This window comes from Nesoenas mayeri, assembly GCF_963082525.1.
Source record: "Nesoenas mayeri genome assembly, chromosome: 1".
In the NCBI taxonomy this organism is placed as follows: domain Eukaryota; kingdom Metazoa; phylum Chordata; class Aves; order Columbiformes; family Columbidae; genus Nesoenas; species Nesoenas mayeri.
The window spans coordinates 57,073,762-57,090,401 of NC_137541.1; the positions used below are offsets into that span (position 1 = coordinate 57,073,762).

The following is a 16,640-nucleotide window of genomic DNA, read 5'->3' on the forward strand; positions in this document are numbered from 1 at the left end:
TCCCCGCTCCCGCCGGCCCGTAGGAACCGGGAGCCGCCGCCGTCTGCGGGCGCGCTGCGCTGCTGCGGAAAATCCGCGGGCGAGGGCGGTGCCCGGAGACGCGAAGCCCGCGGTGACGGGCGTGTCGTTGTCCGTAACCCCGAGCTGGGGCGCAGCGGGTCCGGGCGAAGCTCTGCGTCCTGCACCGGGCTGAGCCGCCGCCCGCCCGAGCCGCGGCTGCAACCGCCGACACTCGGGCCCCGGCAACGGGGACGCGCGAATAACCAACGTGAATCACGATCGAACGCCGTCTTCTGCCACTGGCTCGGGTGCCCTGTGCGGCTCTCAACGAGTGGGAGGGGGGGCAGCGGGGAGGAAAAGGGCCCCGGTGCTATCGGCAGTGCGACCCCCCTCAGAAAGGGCCCCAAATTGTCAGTGTTCTCCGAGTGATACTGTGGGTGAACTGTGCTACTGGAAGCAGCATAGCTGGCCTGCAAACGGAGTTTAACGACTTTGGAACTGGACGTGTTCTGCTGAAAAACGCTATGTGCCCTAACAGTACTAACAGCAGTTGCAAAAAACACAGTGCATGCCAGAAATGAATGACAGTACTCCAAACATTAAAAAAAAAAATATATTGTAAGTACAGTACAAAAAAGTTTCTGTGTATAAGTGTAACGTAATCTGGATCAAACAGCAAGGAAATAACAAAAATATAAAAACGGCTAAGTCTTGCCAAAGTTTTCCCTCTAGTACCAAATACCACAAGATACAGATTATACAAAGTGTACAAATTTTAAATAAAAATACAATACACCAGGGTTGTTTTTCAAACTCTTCAAGAGTTTTCCATTGTAGAGACGACAAAGGTAAAGCTGATCCCCTTCTTTTCCTTAGCAAGCAGATCTACCCCTGCACCACAATGCTCTCAACTGCAAGGGGCTGGAAAGAGCCAAGTATTTTGTGCCGCTACTGAGAGCAGATGCTTTAGTACGCACCAGGACCCGAAGTGGGATCAGGCTGCAGCCCTCCAGGGCCCTTCCCAATTCCAGGCTCACTGGGATTAGTCATATGTTGTTAAAACATGTACACTCAGGTATGAGGCTTGCGTTGAGAACTTGTGAGGTGGTCTGAGAACCTGCCTCCTCCACTGTCGAGAAAATCTAACAGTGCACTGAGAAAAGCTCTGTAAGAGATCATCTACCTTGCATAGGCACAGCTGGGGAATACATGGTAAGGAGGAACGGGGAGAAAAACCCTTCCACACAACTGAGGATTTAATTTAAATATGATCTGGGGCCCAGCCACAATGAGGGACAGTTCGCTTACAACTGCCCTGAAAAACAGAAGCTACACTTCAGATTTGACGTAAATAAGTGCTCTTCTGTCATTTAAAAACTTTTATAAGGCTGGAAAGGCTAGAGCCACATTGTAGTTCAGTTGTTCTAGCTGCCTTCACAAGATAGCCTGTTTCTACAAACACTTAAAATCTTCTGGTGTTTCCCCATACAACATCATACTATGACACACATAACTAGCTGATTCCTGCAGGAAGTGGGGTGAAGCAAACTTGATTCATATTTTCTACGCACTGTTGGTGGAAGGAGGGATTTTTGCTTTTAAAATATGTATATATATACAGACACACAGAGAAATATACAGGATAAATTAAAATCTGTTACAGATATCTGTAAAAGTTAAATACATATGATATGAACACCACATACACGTACATACAGACAGACAAAAGCCCCTATGAGAACCAAGTGCTCTCCTGCGGCTCCTCTTCTAGAGCAGTAGAAAACCAAACACCAAGTATGTGTCTGGAAGGGGAATCGGTTCCATCAACCCATATGTGCCTTACCTAGCCATAACTGCTTCAAACTGGTCATCAGTCACTGCTTCGCAGCAGCACCACAGCTCTTTCAGTACTGCTGGTGAAAGGGATGGGGGATCAGCCACCTCAGAAAACAAAGCTGATTGTTCACAAAACAGCAGCAAGATGGGCAGAAGCAATCCCAAGTTTTTCCCAATCTGCTTCCACGCTCCTCTCCATCAAAGCAGGCTGACCATGCCCTGGAAAAACCAGCTGGAGGTTCATCCTCTCAAGCCAATGTAGTTGGTTGATAGATTGTCCTAAAGACAATTTGGGTGCAAGTTCACAAGAAAAGATTAAATTAATTGTCATCTTCCGCTTTACTTCAAATGCCAGCTACCAAACCAGTCAGCTGATACCGACAAATATAAGTTATTACTGACTGAAGAGGGGTGGTCAGAAGAAGTGACCAAGAGGTAAAGACCTCTGTATCTTTGATCAGCTATTCAGCTTTCCCCTCAAGCAGCAGATTTTAAACTGAAAAACAGTTAGAAATAGGGCTGGTGAAGAGTTCAATACTATTCCTTGGTCCAAAATATATTATAATCTCTACCTGCACATAGAATATCAGAATAGTTTAGGTTGGAAGGGATATTGGGAGCTCATCTGGTCCATCTCCCTGCTTAAAGAAAGCCCAAATAGAGCAGGCTGCTCATTCGGTTTTTGAATATATCAAGGATGGAGAGTCAACAGCCACTCTGGGCCACCTGTTTCAATGACTGCTCTCACGGTGACATTTATTTTTTTTCTTTATATTGAAAAGTCCATTCTCTGGCTGCTTCCCCCACTAAAGGATCTGAACTTAAGGCGAGTATCTCAAGAGCCTTCTGAATTGTTCATTCAAAATACTCTCAGATTGGAGGACATTTCACTAACCAACACAATAGGGTTTTCTCAGCTTAACTTCACAACTTTTCATAAAATAGAAGTCAAATAGTTACAATCCTACATATATACTACACAGACATAAAACTTTAAAACCCTACACACGGAGCCCTTTTGGAGTGCCGGTGTAGTACATGTATACGCAAGTCAGTTACACAGAGGCTGAGTACGTCCCAGGATCCTCTCCCATCAAAGTCCAGGCATGATGTAGGCGATGTTGTCTAGTGTGTTTGACTGGGAAAAGAAATTCAGGGTTTTTTTAGTGTTAGGTAATGACTCAAAATCCTTAAAAAATGACACAGACAAGGGTACTAAGCATGGTCACTTGTCTTACAAGTTATCCTATGATGAAACAAACAAATCTGTGTCGTCATCACCATCACTGCTAGGCTTATTTTCATATTTTGGAAATGTAAGTTAACTAACCACTCACTATTTGTAAACACACGGAAACAATGAAAGTGCTTGAGGCTTTCCCCAAGTGACCTCCTCTTTACAAACCTCATACTCTTATCTCCAAATATGAAAGAAGCCACATCAACCATATCACACCAACCACAGGAAAGACTAGTTATAAAGGACTTGAGCAAAGTGATCAAAGTTGTAGCATATAAAAAAAACCACTTGACTTTACACTCACAAGTCCTTTATTAAATTCTGCATGTACAAGTAAAGACAAAACCCTCAAACACACCCATTAATAGGGTGTCAGATGGAAAAAAGAAGTACCCTCCAGTTTTCCTTACAAAAATATAATACAGTTCTGAGAGTAAAAGTCCTTGTGCACATCAAAAACCAAGACTCATCAGTATACTATCTGCACGTTCTTCAAATGCAGTATTTCAGTAAGCTCAAGCTTGTGGCTGGATGGCTGAAGAAGGCCTTAGGAACACCACCTTTTAATTCCTTAAGACAGAGGAGCTGAATCTGCATCAGTTGTGATTCTAGAATTTAACAGTGCCACCTACTGACTGAAAAGATTAATTGCATCCCACATGCAACACGACCACTGACAATTTTATCCACGTCTTATACTACCGCTGTCGTTATGTATCTGATTGTAAAACTCAGAATAATTCATTATTCAAGTCTGAATACTAGTTTTCAGAACTGAAGGACAAGTGCCTTAATCCACTTAAAGCTCCACTGCTCCTTATAAGTTGATCAAGTTTCCAATAAATGCACCATTAGTCATGTGCTGTCATGGCTCTGAATGCACTTGGCAAGCAAGAAGGAAAAAAAGCATAGGATGTTCTTCCAGGGCTTAGGAGGGAACACCCCACTGACTCAGCTTTTGTGCAGAGAACCAGTTTGTGGGAGCACACAGCCTAAGTCGTCACCTTCGTTGTTGTTGTTAATAGTGCTTTTTCAGAATGAATCAATGTCTGGGCTGCCCTATTATGACATGCCAGTTCATATCCCTTTTTTGTTCTGCCAGATTAGTTTTTAATCTCTTAACTTTTGCAGAATATATATTTATTTTTCATTTCTGCTCCTCTCCTTCTCTGCTTTATTCATGTCTCCTGCTGGAGGTCTGGCTCCTGATTTCTTTTATGCTGCTGCCATTTTAATCTATGTCCACATCACACTACATAGATGCCTTGCTAAATCAGGGCTCAATAGAAAATGTAGTTTAAGGTGGAAAAGAACCTGTAGTTACGCAGTTCCTTAAAACAGAGACTATTTTTCTTTCCTTGGAGAAGGTTACAGCCCCACGCAACAGGCCCTGCATTTGGAATCCCGAGATCACAAGTTTTTCATGCTATTAAAGGAAAAATATGTTGTGTGATACAGAGCAGCTGGAAGGTGCTTTTTCATTTTCAATGGAAATTTAGAGATCAAAATGAATGTATACAGGCCTTCTATTTGATTTGGATGGATTGATTCAGTCACTAAAAGAAGATCTATACACAATGCAATCAATGGTACAAATATTAAGTCAGTTGCCACCAGAAAGAAAAGAGTTGCACAATACCTTAAACCAGTAACATTTCAAAGAATTTCAAGAAATATTCCTCTATAAAAATCTGTGACCAAAACAATTTTTGTGTTGTACTGGAATTATAATCATATCACAAGACTGATTCATCAAAAACTCTAGCTTGACTCTACTAAAATTAACAGTGCTAGAATGGAAATAACCACAAGGAACTCACCAAAACATGCTTGGGGCAGCCATTCAACTCAGGTAGTTGCGTGGTCAGACACGCTAACGGGCCCAAAGCACAGACGATTGAATCTAGAAGTACTGACAAACTTCCTGAAACAGCCACCATTCCCTGGAAGTAAGGGAAGAAAAAATGCATAGGAATGAGTAGTGGGAATGATGGTTCTCCCACAATTGTATTGGTTTTCATGAAGATACAGTATCTTCACTCTTAAGCTCTTCTAGTCCACTTTCATAATTTACACAGTAACAAAACTATGCCATGAACTTCACAGAGAGACTGCTGGCTCAAAACATTTAAGGATTCATTAAGCAACAGTCTGGTATAGGAAAAAAGTAGGGAACATCAGAAAAGGTCAGAAACTTGACAGTTGCACAAAACACTTAATTCCACCATTTTTGTAATGCAATTCCTTTACCATTTTGTACCACCTATTTTGTTAACTACATGAGTCCTAAAGACAATTGTTGTTTTATTATTAAAGTCCAAAGAAATGCTAAGTCTGTAACAAATGTTTTAGTTATTGATACGCTATCAGGAAAGGGAATTTGTTTGCCTGCCTTTCTATCAAGGGGGAGATTTCAACGTGATTGCTTCTCTGAAGAATGACATCAATCGGTCATACCAGAAACAAAATGCAAGCACATTTTATTTTACCACTGATACAACAAACAAGCATAGTGGGATGAGATGATCATATTATCCATAAAATTCAATGATATTATTTGAGTCAAATAAGTGCTCCCCTTACAGGTTTGGGGGGTGGGGTGGGATGCGTGTATGTGCACATGCACACCCACATACAATCACTCTATCTAACAGCAGGAAACCATTAAAATATGACATCTTCTACATTACCAGGTATGTTGAAACAATAGTGGCCCCTATCCAAAGCACTGGCAATATGATACTGCCAGAAAACAACAGGACATACAAAACTATCTTGGCAAAGGCCTCCTCTGACGGTTTTCTAAGAAGCCTTGAAACAGTAACAGAAACTGGACCAGAGAATGGCAAAGATAGCAAGGAAGTACCAGATCCAAGGTGAATATAAAGTAAGGAAAGACTGAAGAGTCTGTTGAACTAAGAATCACCTTCAAGGACCTAGGGTTGCAAAGGGCCTGTCTTTGAGACAGAAGGCTTTTTATTTCACTGAAAACAAGTAGCAATGCATCAAAGAAACAAAACATACCATCTCTAATCTATCTTCCTAACAGAAAAGCATTGGCTAAGCTTTTAAGTAAAATAAAATAACAATCTCCCCCAATCTTGTGTATAGATTACTTGACATCACTGTGACATTGCTGGTTAGAGACTCACCTCTGTTTCCTGCAGTCTGTGTCCAATGAGGCTCAGAGATTCACCCAATAGCTGTAAGTGTGCAGCTACATCAATAGGATCTGTCTCAGGGACTTTGGCTGGTGACGAGGACACCACCACGGTGCTGGTGGGGGATTTTTTATGAGGGGAAACCACTCTTGTCGGAGAAGCTGGAAACGCACAAATTGAAATTCCATATTCTCTCATTCTTTTACTTACGAGCCTATTGACTTAGTAAAGTTCAAATCTCCAAGGCATGAGGTACTTAAACAGTTATGTGGAGGTGGTCCTGTGGCCTTTGGAGTCGAAACTTTCCTTCTATGTGTGCAAAGCATCTACCTCAGCTAAATACAATCCAGGAGACTGGGTAAACAAAGATACCAAGCCAAAAACAACCCTTTTTCCTCTTGCAGCAAGCTAATCCCACTAGAACTTCCCTGCTGCCTGTTTTTGATTTACATTTCAATTCCTGAACTGCTAGAAATAATACCATGCTACAAATTAGACAAGGATTAAAAAAAAAAAAAGCTGATGTCATTCTCACTCTTACAGAAATGTTGTTTTTGAGTAATATGATGAGTTAAGGTCAAGAGTTCTGAGAAAGTAGGTAGGGGTGTGAAGCAGGAAAGGACCTTTGTTCTTTATTCCACAGGCAATGCTATCTTCCCTGGCCAAGAAAGAAGACCAGAGCAAATAAAGCGCAACAATTACCTTTAATTTTTGGCGCACCATCTGAAGTTGATGCTTTTCTCTTCACAGTGGTGGCCTCTGCTTTATTCTGCTTGTGTTGTAGATACTGGGCTTTCTGTTTCCAGATCTGCAGTTACCACAGAATGAAAAGAGAGATTTGTAACATTAGGTAATTCTGTTACCTGATGCCAGAACCTGGAGGTACATTGACGTTATGTAGCTAACTGGTGAAGCAATGCCATGAGAAGAAAACAGATTCTTTTATGATCACAAGGGCAAGGTTTCCATACTTTCCATGCTTTGGGAACATAGGTAGCATCTTTCAAGGTGTGGCAGCAATGCTGCCAGCATATTCTGACCTAAGCACCTAGTTCACAGGAACAATTTTACAAAAACATCTCACACACACTCACCAGTTTATCCTTCTCAGGTAGCTGCTTCCACACCTCTGCCAGTTTTTTACTTAGCTCTCCAAAATCTGGCAGAAGGAAAGAAGAAAAATGTTTAAAGCAGATGTTTAAAACAAATGAAATAATAAATCATGGAGAGAACATAGGAAATGTACTGGCTTATGCATACACTTTTAGGAAGCAATCCATTCCACAACTGGAATTCTCCACACTGTCCTGAAAATGATTGCCAGTGTGCATTCCCATTACTGTTTAAAATGGAAAAATGGAAAAAAAAAAAGCTGATACCGGGAATATAAAGTCACACGTGTATTTACAGAAAAGTGAGACAATGAAGATAACTCTTTAAGTAAAATACCAAAGAGCTAATAATTTCTTTATCCAGATTCACAGCTTGGTTAACATGCAATCATAAAACAATGAAATCCGCTCCTGTCCCTTTGCCACCTCTTATTTGAAGAAGATTGGCAGATTCTTTAAGAGAGACAGTATGTTCTGCTAATTAACCTGGCTATTGTATAATCAAGAGAAGAAAAGGCTAGATTACTCTCTCACCTATTCCAGGGTGCTCAGACACAATAGTTGTACGATATTCCTTACAGAACACTTGGTAGGCAGACATATTTTTCTTCTTTGGCTAGTCAGAAGAAGAAATGAAAACACATATTTTTAATTATAATGTGACCTACTTGAATTTAATAAGAACTTGGCATTTATTGAAGATTTAAATAAAGTTGTGGTGCTTAGATCAGGAAATTAAAAAAGCAGTGTTTTACAGGTTCTGGCTGAATTTGGAATTTATGAAAGCCCAGGAACCAGCCAGAACTAGCCTTAGTACAAGGCTTATCTTACAACAACTCTATCAATGCTTTTCATTCATAAGTTACAACTTCATACTCTAAATCTTAGGACCAACATACAACTCTGTTAATGTATCTTAGAACTATCTGTCTTACTATTCGCGGTACTTATCATAGATTTGTCAAAACAATTCAGTCCTCATCATAATGTTTTGTTCCATTCTTTGCATCCTTACAAAATACTTCAGACTGGTAGGGAAATACAGTATAAGTGCACTGACAGCAGAGGCATAAGCAGTTGATGAGCTATGATCAGAGAAAACTTACCAAACAGAACAGAATAATGGCTGAACAAATTTGGGCTATGTCTGCCCATTTCCTGACACAAAGCAACTCTTGTTTCTCTAAACAAACAGAAGCTGCTTTTCCCCATTTACACAGCTGCAGTGCTATCACCTGTAAACTCATTCATATGCTAGCTACCATTTCTTCTACTTACATTTTTATACACCAACCATGGAAAACTGAATTTATGAGTGCAGGACAGAACTGGGAATGTAGTAGTCTGTAAGACTTAGAATTTCATTTGAAAACAGGAGTAAATGGGTAAATATATTCACTTTTCACGTTAGAGCTCGATTCCTTTTTTACAGGAAATGTGATGATGGATTACTAGTCCGAAAGTCTGCCTGGCAATAGCTAGAACTGGTTGCTTTAGAAAATGATGCAGCTGTGTTTGGTATACAACCTGTAATAAGCAAATTAAGTATAACCTTTTCAAAGATCCTCTATTGGCTAAAGACTGCCTGTGACACAAAACCAGAATGATATATATTCATTTTGCTACAAACAGAAGTCACAGTGACTGACACATTTTTACAAACATGCTTCAGTGAAACCATTGATCTCGTTATTAGTTATCTTTCTGTTTCAATTTAACATGTCTTTGTAATTCACCATTACCCATCACCCAACTTCTACTTTCCCTCCAAGTTCTCCTTACTTTTTCTCTTTCCTTTTCTCTTTCTCTTTCCTTTTCTTTTTCCTTTTCTCTTTCCTTTTCTTTTTCTCTTTCCTTTTCCCTTTCTCTTTCCTTTTCCCTTTCTCTTTCCTTTTCTTTTTCTCTTTCCTTTTCTTTTTCTCTTTCCTTTTCCCTTTCTCTTTCCTTCTCTCGTTCTCTTTCTTTTTCTTTGTCTTTTTCTTTTTCTCTTTCCTTTTCCTTTTCCCTGTCCTTTTCCCATTTCTCAGATCTGTCCTTCTCCTTGTCCTCCTTCTTCCTTCTCTTCTCACTTTGACCATCTGAATGAAAAACTGCAGGAGGAGGTGGAGGAAGAACATAGTGGGTACTGGGAGGTGGTGGTGGTGGTGACACCGTTGCTTCTGCTACTGCTCCAGGAGCATGTCCAGAACTTCTTTTAGACTTAGAGTGCTTCTTTTCTCTGTGTTTCTCCTTGTCCTTTTTCTTCTTACTTTTTTTTGACTTCTTCTTCTTCTTGATTTCCCGGTAGGAGTCATCTATCACTAGCTCTCCAGCCTCCAACTCCCCACCAGATGAGGAACCAGATTCTGGTGGTGCCTCCATACCTGAAGCCTCATATTCGCTCCCATGACCCTCTGAGTAAAGGGGGGTGTCAGCACCAAAACTCTCAGAAGGTGGATGTGTGTCCGGATGTGGTTTGTGCTTCTTCCGGGATGACTTCAGGAAGCTCTGCAGTTCATGACCCAGAAGGAACGAGCCTTGCTCATCTCGACTTGATTTCTTTGAAGATTTCTTTGCAGCTGCTGGTGCTGAAGAATAGGAAAAAGAGTCATCATCTGCCGCATTACTTTTCTCTTTTGGTGAAAGGATGAGCTTCATCTTCAAGCCATCAGGTTCACGAAGAGTGAGTGTCTCTGTGTTCACATAGAGAGGCTTCATTTTTTTAGATTTGTGGAAGCTGCCATCGTCCACTGAGTGCTCCCCACTGCTCCCACTCAGCTTCTTCTTGTGGTGCTCCTTTTTGCTTTCGGAATGGCCAGAGGAAGAATAAGATGATTTCTCAGAGGTTTTCTTTGAAGACTTTGAGCTTGTGGACAAAGGTGAGGTGGCAGTCTTGAGTAAATCCATGGTTGTGTCAGCTGAGGATGGGCTAGAAACGGTTTTTTTCTTCTTCTTTGATGGTATATCCAAAGGTGAAACACCTGAAAAAAGTCAAGAGAAAAGTACACCCACATGATTCCCTTAAAGACAGCATTATTCTAGCCCAAAGAAGTTAAATGGGAATCCTGCAAGACTTACGATTACAGCTAATGGATTTGCATCCTGCTTTAAACAGAAGATCTCTGAAGTTTGTAGCCAGCTCAGCATGGCCTTACTGACACGATTCAGGACCTGTAATGCCTGAGCTGGTCAAATAATTTGAGGTAGGAAGACAGAGTAGGAAAGTTCTTGAAGTTTCTTCAAACACTGTATTCTATTGTGAAACTATTTATGCTGATGAAAATGTATCTTATTTAGACTGAAATTACATCTCAAGTGCAAGGTTTTTGTGCCATTTTTAGCCAAGGTGAGACCAAGGAACTGAAAACACAAGCTTTTTAATTCTGAAAACAGGTTTTGAAAAATTTCAGCTTGGCTTTCTCTTTTCACTGGGCCAAAATTAAATCTTTTATGAACAGAACTGTCATTTTCTGGCCAGCTTATTAATTGTGAGAATAATGCTTCTGTATCTAAATTGAACCCAAAAGCATTTATTTATAACCCTGATGCACCCTATCTTTACAAATTCAGAGAAAGGAATACTATCTCCAAGTAAAATTACAGCCTAAAATGTAATAGGGAAAAAAGAAGTGCAAATGCCGGAAGGGAAGGCAAGGGTTAGAAAACTACAACTTGTCAATGAAAAGGGGGGTGGAAGATCTCTAGCTTCAACAATGACAACTTGTTAACCTAGACTCTGAAAATATCATTCCCTAATCTTTTGCTGTTTGGTGTTGATCAGTGTCAGGTTTCTGATTACTCATCCTAAGACAGGTTGACGTACATTCCCCCCATGAAGTGCTAACCACAAAGCTTGAAGGCACTGCTTTAACAGCAGCCCTTCCTCAAAGTCATGATCCATTAGCCCCTTCCCCTGGCTGATTGCTATCTTACCTCTGTAGCAGAACTCATCGGAGGAGTGCTTTCTCTTCTTTTTGTGAGGCTCTGTCCCCGGAAAAAGGTCACTGTCCTAGAATAAGAAGAAAAAACTTGCTAACCAACAAGAGGGAAACAATATGAGATTCACATGGATTATTGACATAGATAGCAATTTGTAGGAGATATCAAGAATTATTTGTACTACTGTAACATCAAGGAACACTAGGTATGAACCAGGATCATTATTCTAGGTGCTAAAACAAGTAAACATACTCTGTTCCCAAGAGCCCACAGTGTAGGTTTAAAGTAAGAGACAAAAAGCATAGTATGGAAAGGTGGGAGAATACAAAAAAAAATGGTATTAGTCAGGATTGGTTTCAGCACATCAGCCACCTAACCAGCATCAAGCTTTCTGTAGGCATTGCAGCACAAGGCTATAAGGAACTGAAAGACAGACCTCTACAGGGAGCTCCCCCAGGTGAGTGGAGCAATAGACAAGAAAACTTGAAAAAGCATATTTGGAAGTGTTAAGAAATGGGGAACGAAAGCCAGCATTTGGAGATCAGCTGATGAGTTGATAGAAGACAGACATCTACCTCTTAATAAAGCTAAGAAATAACTAAGCATGCACAGGCTGTCAAGCCTTGAAAATGAAGGTGAGCAGTTCATGTTTAATATGCTGAAGAAGATAAAATAAGTGAAAGAAGGTACAGAGAGGTGACAATTAAAATGATGGGCCAAAAAATTGACTTAATATCTCATGTCACACAATTATTACATGTCTCTTGACCAGTTTTTGGTCTAAAAATGAAGCTCCTCTACAGAATTCCATCTGTGTGGTAGAAGATTTTCATTTTCAACTAGACCTTGCTTTCCAGATTAAAAAAAAAAACAACAACAAACAATCACAAGATAGTCACCTTTGAGCTAACAGCAGAAATTTTAGCTCAAAGAGCAAAGTTTTCAAGAAACTTAAGTTGTCACTACGTGATTTCAGAGTTAAGGCCCCAAAGAGGTGAATAGGGCAAGTTCATACCTCTCAAGAGCTATCGTTTCAGGCTGTCTGCAGAATCAGGAAGACAACAGCGCATCAGTTAACATTATACTCATCCGTTGCTGCCTATTTATAAACATAAATTCTGAAAATCCTTCTTTTGGTGTAAAAAGTTACTCATTCTTACCTTACGAATTGCAAGGTTCTACAACAAGACTAGGGCATTACCCTATTTTTTGAGGCCAGAAAAATCAGTATCACTTGTAATTGAGACTGGCCTTTTCCCCAGGAAAGTTACTGAACAATACAAGACACAAGTAGCTGGTCTTGCTGTCTTCTACATGCATTTCTACATAAAAAAGAATGATAAACCCACCCATCCTGTTACTAGCTTTACACATACCATTACACCTTCAACTTTTTCTTGGAGAACATCCTGACCTGAGTCGCTGTCTCGTCTCCCTCTTGCAGCAGATCCTTGTAAGAGCGCTTTTTCTCTCGCTGTATCCTGCCAGTTGCCAGCCCCACGTCATCAACACTTCGATCGCTCTCTAAGAACTCTAAGATTTATGTCAAATGGAGAAAAAAGGAAGAAATTAAATACCCCACTAAGGAACGATAGACATGTGGACTATGCACAAAATAAGATAACAGCACACACCGGCACAGAATGATGCACAAAACACAACCAAGCACAGGGGCCTAAAAGGTAATGATCTGTACTCTCTGACCACAGGGATGTGTCTCAGTGCTCTAACGCTGTAACACAATCACTCAAGATTTCATTTCTAACCCTTGTATACTTCTTCCTAAAGACAATTTCCCTTAGCAATATTGCTATGACAAAACATATCCCCATCTCTGGTCTATGCTTCCACTGACCTGGCAGGAAGAAAGGCTACAGTGGCAGAGTTTCCAATCAAGGTGTTTGCCTTAGGAAATACCACCCATTTCTGCCATGTTCTAATCCCAGCTCTGTACACCTGAAAGTCAAGGGCTTGGGATCTTCCAGCAACATGGCCAGATTAAATTTAAGGGCTCCACAGCAGACCAGCTCCCCTTCTCACTCTGACTCCATGGCCTGGCAAAGGCTGCAGAGGGTACCCTTTTTTTTTTGTAACTCCTTCTGGGATTATGAAACAGTCATACCTTCTTTCTTCTTGGAGTCATCATAAGCCATGGTGGTCCTGCAGGAGCCTGAGAATGCGTTGCCACGTCTGGGCTCCGTGCCCTGTTCCCATCTACAGGAAAAGGCCTGAGAAAGAGAGAATGAAAATAACCCTCCTGTAAAGAATCAAATGTGAAACTTCCTCCCAACCAAGTGAAGATTCTCTGTCAGGCAATGGGAAAGAAGTCTACCTTCTCATCGGTTCATGCTCACTCCTCAGGCTTCACAGAATATTCTTTTAAAATTAAACTGGATTATGTTCTTCTATTATTTTAAACAAATAATAAGACCACCTCTTCCTTGGAAAAACTCCAAATCATAGAAGTAATTTGTTTACAAAAATAGAAAGAAGGTGAGTTTATAGCTGAGTTTAATTTTCATGTCATTCAAAACTGCACCTGAACTTGTGTCAAAACCATTTTTTGTAAGGAGCCAGTGTGGCAAAGAGTGAGATGTTTAAAAAGAAAGTCCAAACCCTTGAATCTCAGATGAAGTGAAGGAATAGAAGGAAGGAATAATTGTGCTACAAAAGAACTATTTCAAATGTTTTGAACTAAATAACTGCTCATTTTGTAGCGAAGGTGTGCATCCCTCTGATGTGTTTCCTGACACTATCACTGCAGCCATTCTGAATGCCAGCCTGAGAGAGGGAATGGAAGAAAGTGCTCCTTTTTGCTAGGGCTTCCACAGCACCCAAACCCCTGTCAGGCCCCAAGCTTCAGGTCTCCTCTAACTGAGTCACTCTGTTCCACAGCTGCTGGCATACAGCAGGACAGTGCCTTTATGGAATAGCTACACTCTAGTTCCCTCAGAGTAAACGTTTCTTTTTTTTTTCTTCAGTCAGAGACCAGCTTAACATGAAAAGACTGACCTTCTTCTCATAAGCAATTCAACCTAACAGATTTGCTGTGTTTGTGCACACATCTGTAAGTGTTCAACCACAAAGACCATGCAGCTTCTCTTGGTAGCTGTCACAGTCATCTTTCCACACCAAAGTTACATTTGAAAACCTGGAGAGCAGGGAACGTGTGCTTGTACATCCTTGCACATACCTCAAATTTATAAATACATTGCTGAGGTGGAGAATGTCCAACATATTCATCCTATAGAAGTTACTTAAGTGAAACAACAAAGTCCCAAATAAATCAAGCTTGCAGGTACACAGGAGATGTATGTTCAAGTTCATAGGAATATATGTTATTTCATCAGCTTTTGGAAAATCATCTGCCACCAAATGTTTCAAGTCAATATTCTGACAACTATACATTGTTGGTAGCAAGCACAGCAATTTGTAGACTCCACAAACCCCCTGGGCAGCCTGTTCCAGTGCTGTCACCCTCCCCATTAAGAAGTTTCTTCTCAAGTTTAAGTGGAACCTCCTGTGTTCCAGTTTATACCCATTGCTCCTTGTCCTATCACTGGTTGTCACCGAGAAGAGCCTGGCTCCATCCTCATGATACTCACCCTTTACATATGTATGAACTTTAATGAGGTCACCCCTCAGTCTCCTCTGCTCCAAGCTTAAGAGACCCAGCTCCCTCAGCCTTTCCTCATAAGGGAGATGCTCCACTCCCTTCATCATTTTTGTTGCTCTGCGCTGGACTCTCTCCAGCAGTTCCCTGTCCTTGAACTGAGGGGCCACCGCACAGCCCGCGGGTGGAAGCGGAGGGCGCTCTGAGGGAGCCGGGAGGCCGCGGGGGCCGCAGGGGCAGGCGGGCCCAAACGGGGCCCCCGAGCGCGGCGGAGGGGAAAAACCTCGGGCCAGGCCCCGCGTCCCAGCCGGCGCATGCGCGCCACCGCCCCCGGACCCGCCGCCGCCGTTTGAAGCGAGCTGGGCCGCCCCGCTCCCGCCCGCGCGCCCTCTCACCTCAGCGGGTTCCGGCCTCGCTCCAGCCCGCGGCCCCGCCCCTGCAGCGGGCTCAGGCGTGCCCCGGCTGCCCAGCGGTGACAGGGTCCGCCGGCGCCGAGCCGCAGGGTGAGGAGACACCGTGCCCGCCTCACTCAGCACCGCTGCTTCCCGCCGCGCCGCCCGCGGCCGCCATCTTGGAGAAGGAGAAGAGGGATGTCCCGCTGTCTCCGGGGCCAGGGGCAGCCAGCCGAGCGCCGAGCGCATCCAACGTGGCGCCGGCGGGGCGGGGGAGAAGGCGGGGTGCGGGATTGTCGAGCGCGTCGATGGCGGGGCCAGGCGGGGATCGCCGTTCTCGGGGGGTGAGCGGGGCCGGGGACGCCGGCGCCCCGCACTGGGCCGCACGGCTTTGGCGCCGCGGCCGCCACACGTTCAGCTTTCCCCGCCGCGGCCCCCGGCTCCTAGCGCGGGAGAGGTTTGGAGAACCCTGTGCCGGGCCTTCTTTGCCCGCCCTGGTGCGAGTGTGTGGGCCCGGTGGAGAGAAGCTGCCAAATAAATGTACACTAACTTACAAAAGTCGTACCCGTCATTAACCAACTGACATGATAAATGCTTTCTGACCATCTGCAAAATGAGGGGATATTTTTCAAGTTTCAGATCCTTCTGCATGACAAGAGGGAGACAGAAGATTAAGTAACACATTGTTTAGGATCAGTGTGTTTAGCTTATATTTAACTAATAATTAATAGATGTATTGTAAGTAAGAAACTCAACAATTGTAACATCATCAATTAGTATAGATGTATGCCAAAATTTTCAAAAATTGTAATGCGTATGTAACAATTATCTGAATATAAGCAACACAAGAGCATCCAATCTTTGGAGCACTTATGGAAGATGATTCCCAGAGCTCCCCAGTGCTGATAAAACAAAAAATGCCGCTTAACAGTATAATTAGAGCCACAAAGATGATTAAGGGAGTGGAGCATCTCCCTTATGAGGAAAGGCTGAGGGAGCTGGGTCTCTTTAGCATGCAGCAGAAGAGACTGAGGGGTGACCTTACTAACGTTTATAAATATGTAAAGGGTGAGTGTCACGAGGATGGAGCCAGGCTCTTCTTGGTGACAACCAGTGATAGGACAAGGGGCAATGGATACAAACTGGAACACAAGAGGTTCCACTTAAATATGAGAAGAAACTTCTTCTCAGTGAGGGTGCCAGAGCACTGGAACAGGCTGCCCAGGGGGGTTGTGGAGTCTCCTACTCTGGAGACATTCAAAACCCACCTGGACACATTCCTGTGTAACCTCATCTAGGTGTTCCTGCTCCTGCAGGGGGATTGGACTGGATGATCTTTTGAGGTCCTTTTCAATCCCTAACATTGTG

General features: G+C 42.6%; 1 protein-coding gene across 2 annotated transcripts; it reads right to left on the bottom strand.

Moving 5' to 3' along the window:
* Positions 1 to 180: 180 nt before the first annotated feature.
* On the bottom strand, positions 181 to 15,407 carry HMGXB4 (HMG-box containing 4). 2 transcript variants are annotated; one of them, XM_080363373.1, is made up of 11 exons: positions 15,276 to 15,407; positions 13,390 to 13,495; positions 12,682 to 12,800; positions 11,262 to 11,337; positions 9,132 to 10,309; positions 7,884 to 7,965; positions 7,332 to 7,396; positions 6,940 to 7,045; positions 6,229 to 6,398; positions 4,897 to 5,019; positions 181 to 2,974 (listed from the first exon to the last, which is right to left on the bottom strand). In XM_080363373.1, the coding sequence occupies exons 2-11, from the start codon at positions 13,418 to 13,420 to the stop codon at positions 2,930 to 2,932; spliced, it is 1,995 nt and encodes a 664-aa protein (XP_080219499.1). In that variant the 5' UTR covers positions 13,421 to 13,495; positions 15,276 to 15,407; the 3' UTR covers positions 181 to 2,929. The 2 variants fall into 2 exon arrangements, with proteins under 2 accessions (XP_080219499.1, XP_080219500.1); XM_080363374.1 differs by lacking the exons at positions 12,682 to 12,800; positions 13,390 to 13,495; positions 15,276 to 15,407 and adding an exon at positions 12,283 to 12,300.
* Positions 15,408 to 16,640: the final 1,233 nt, after the last annotated feature.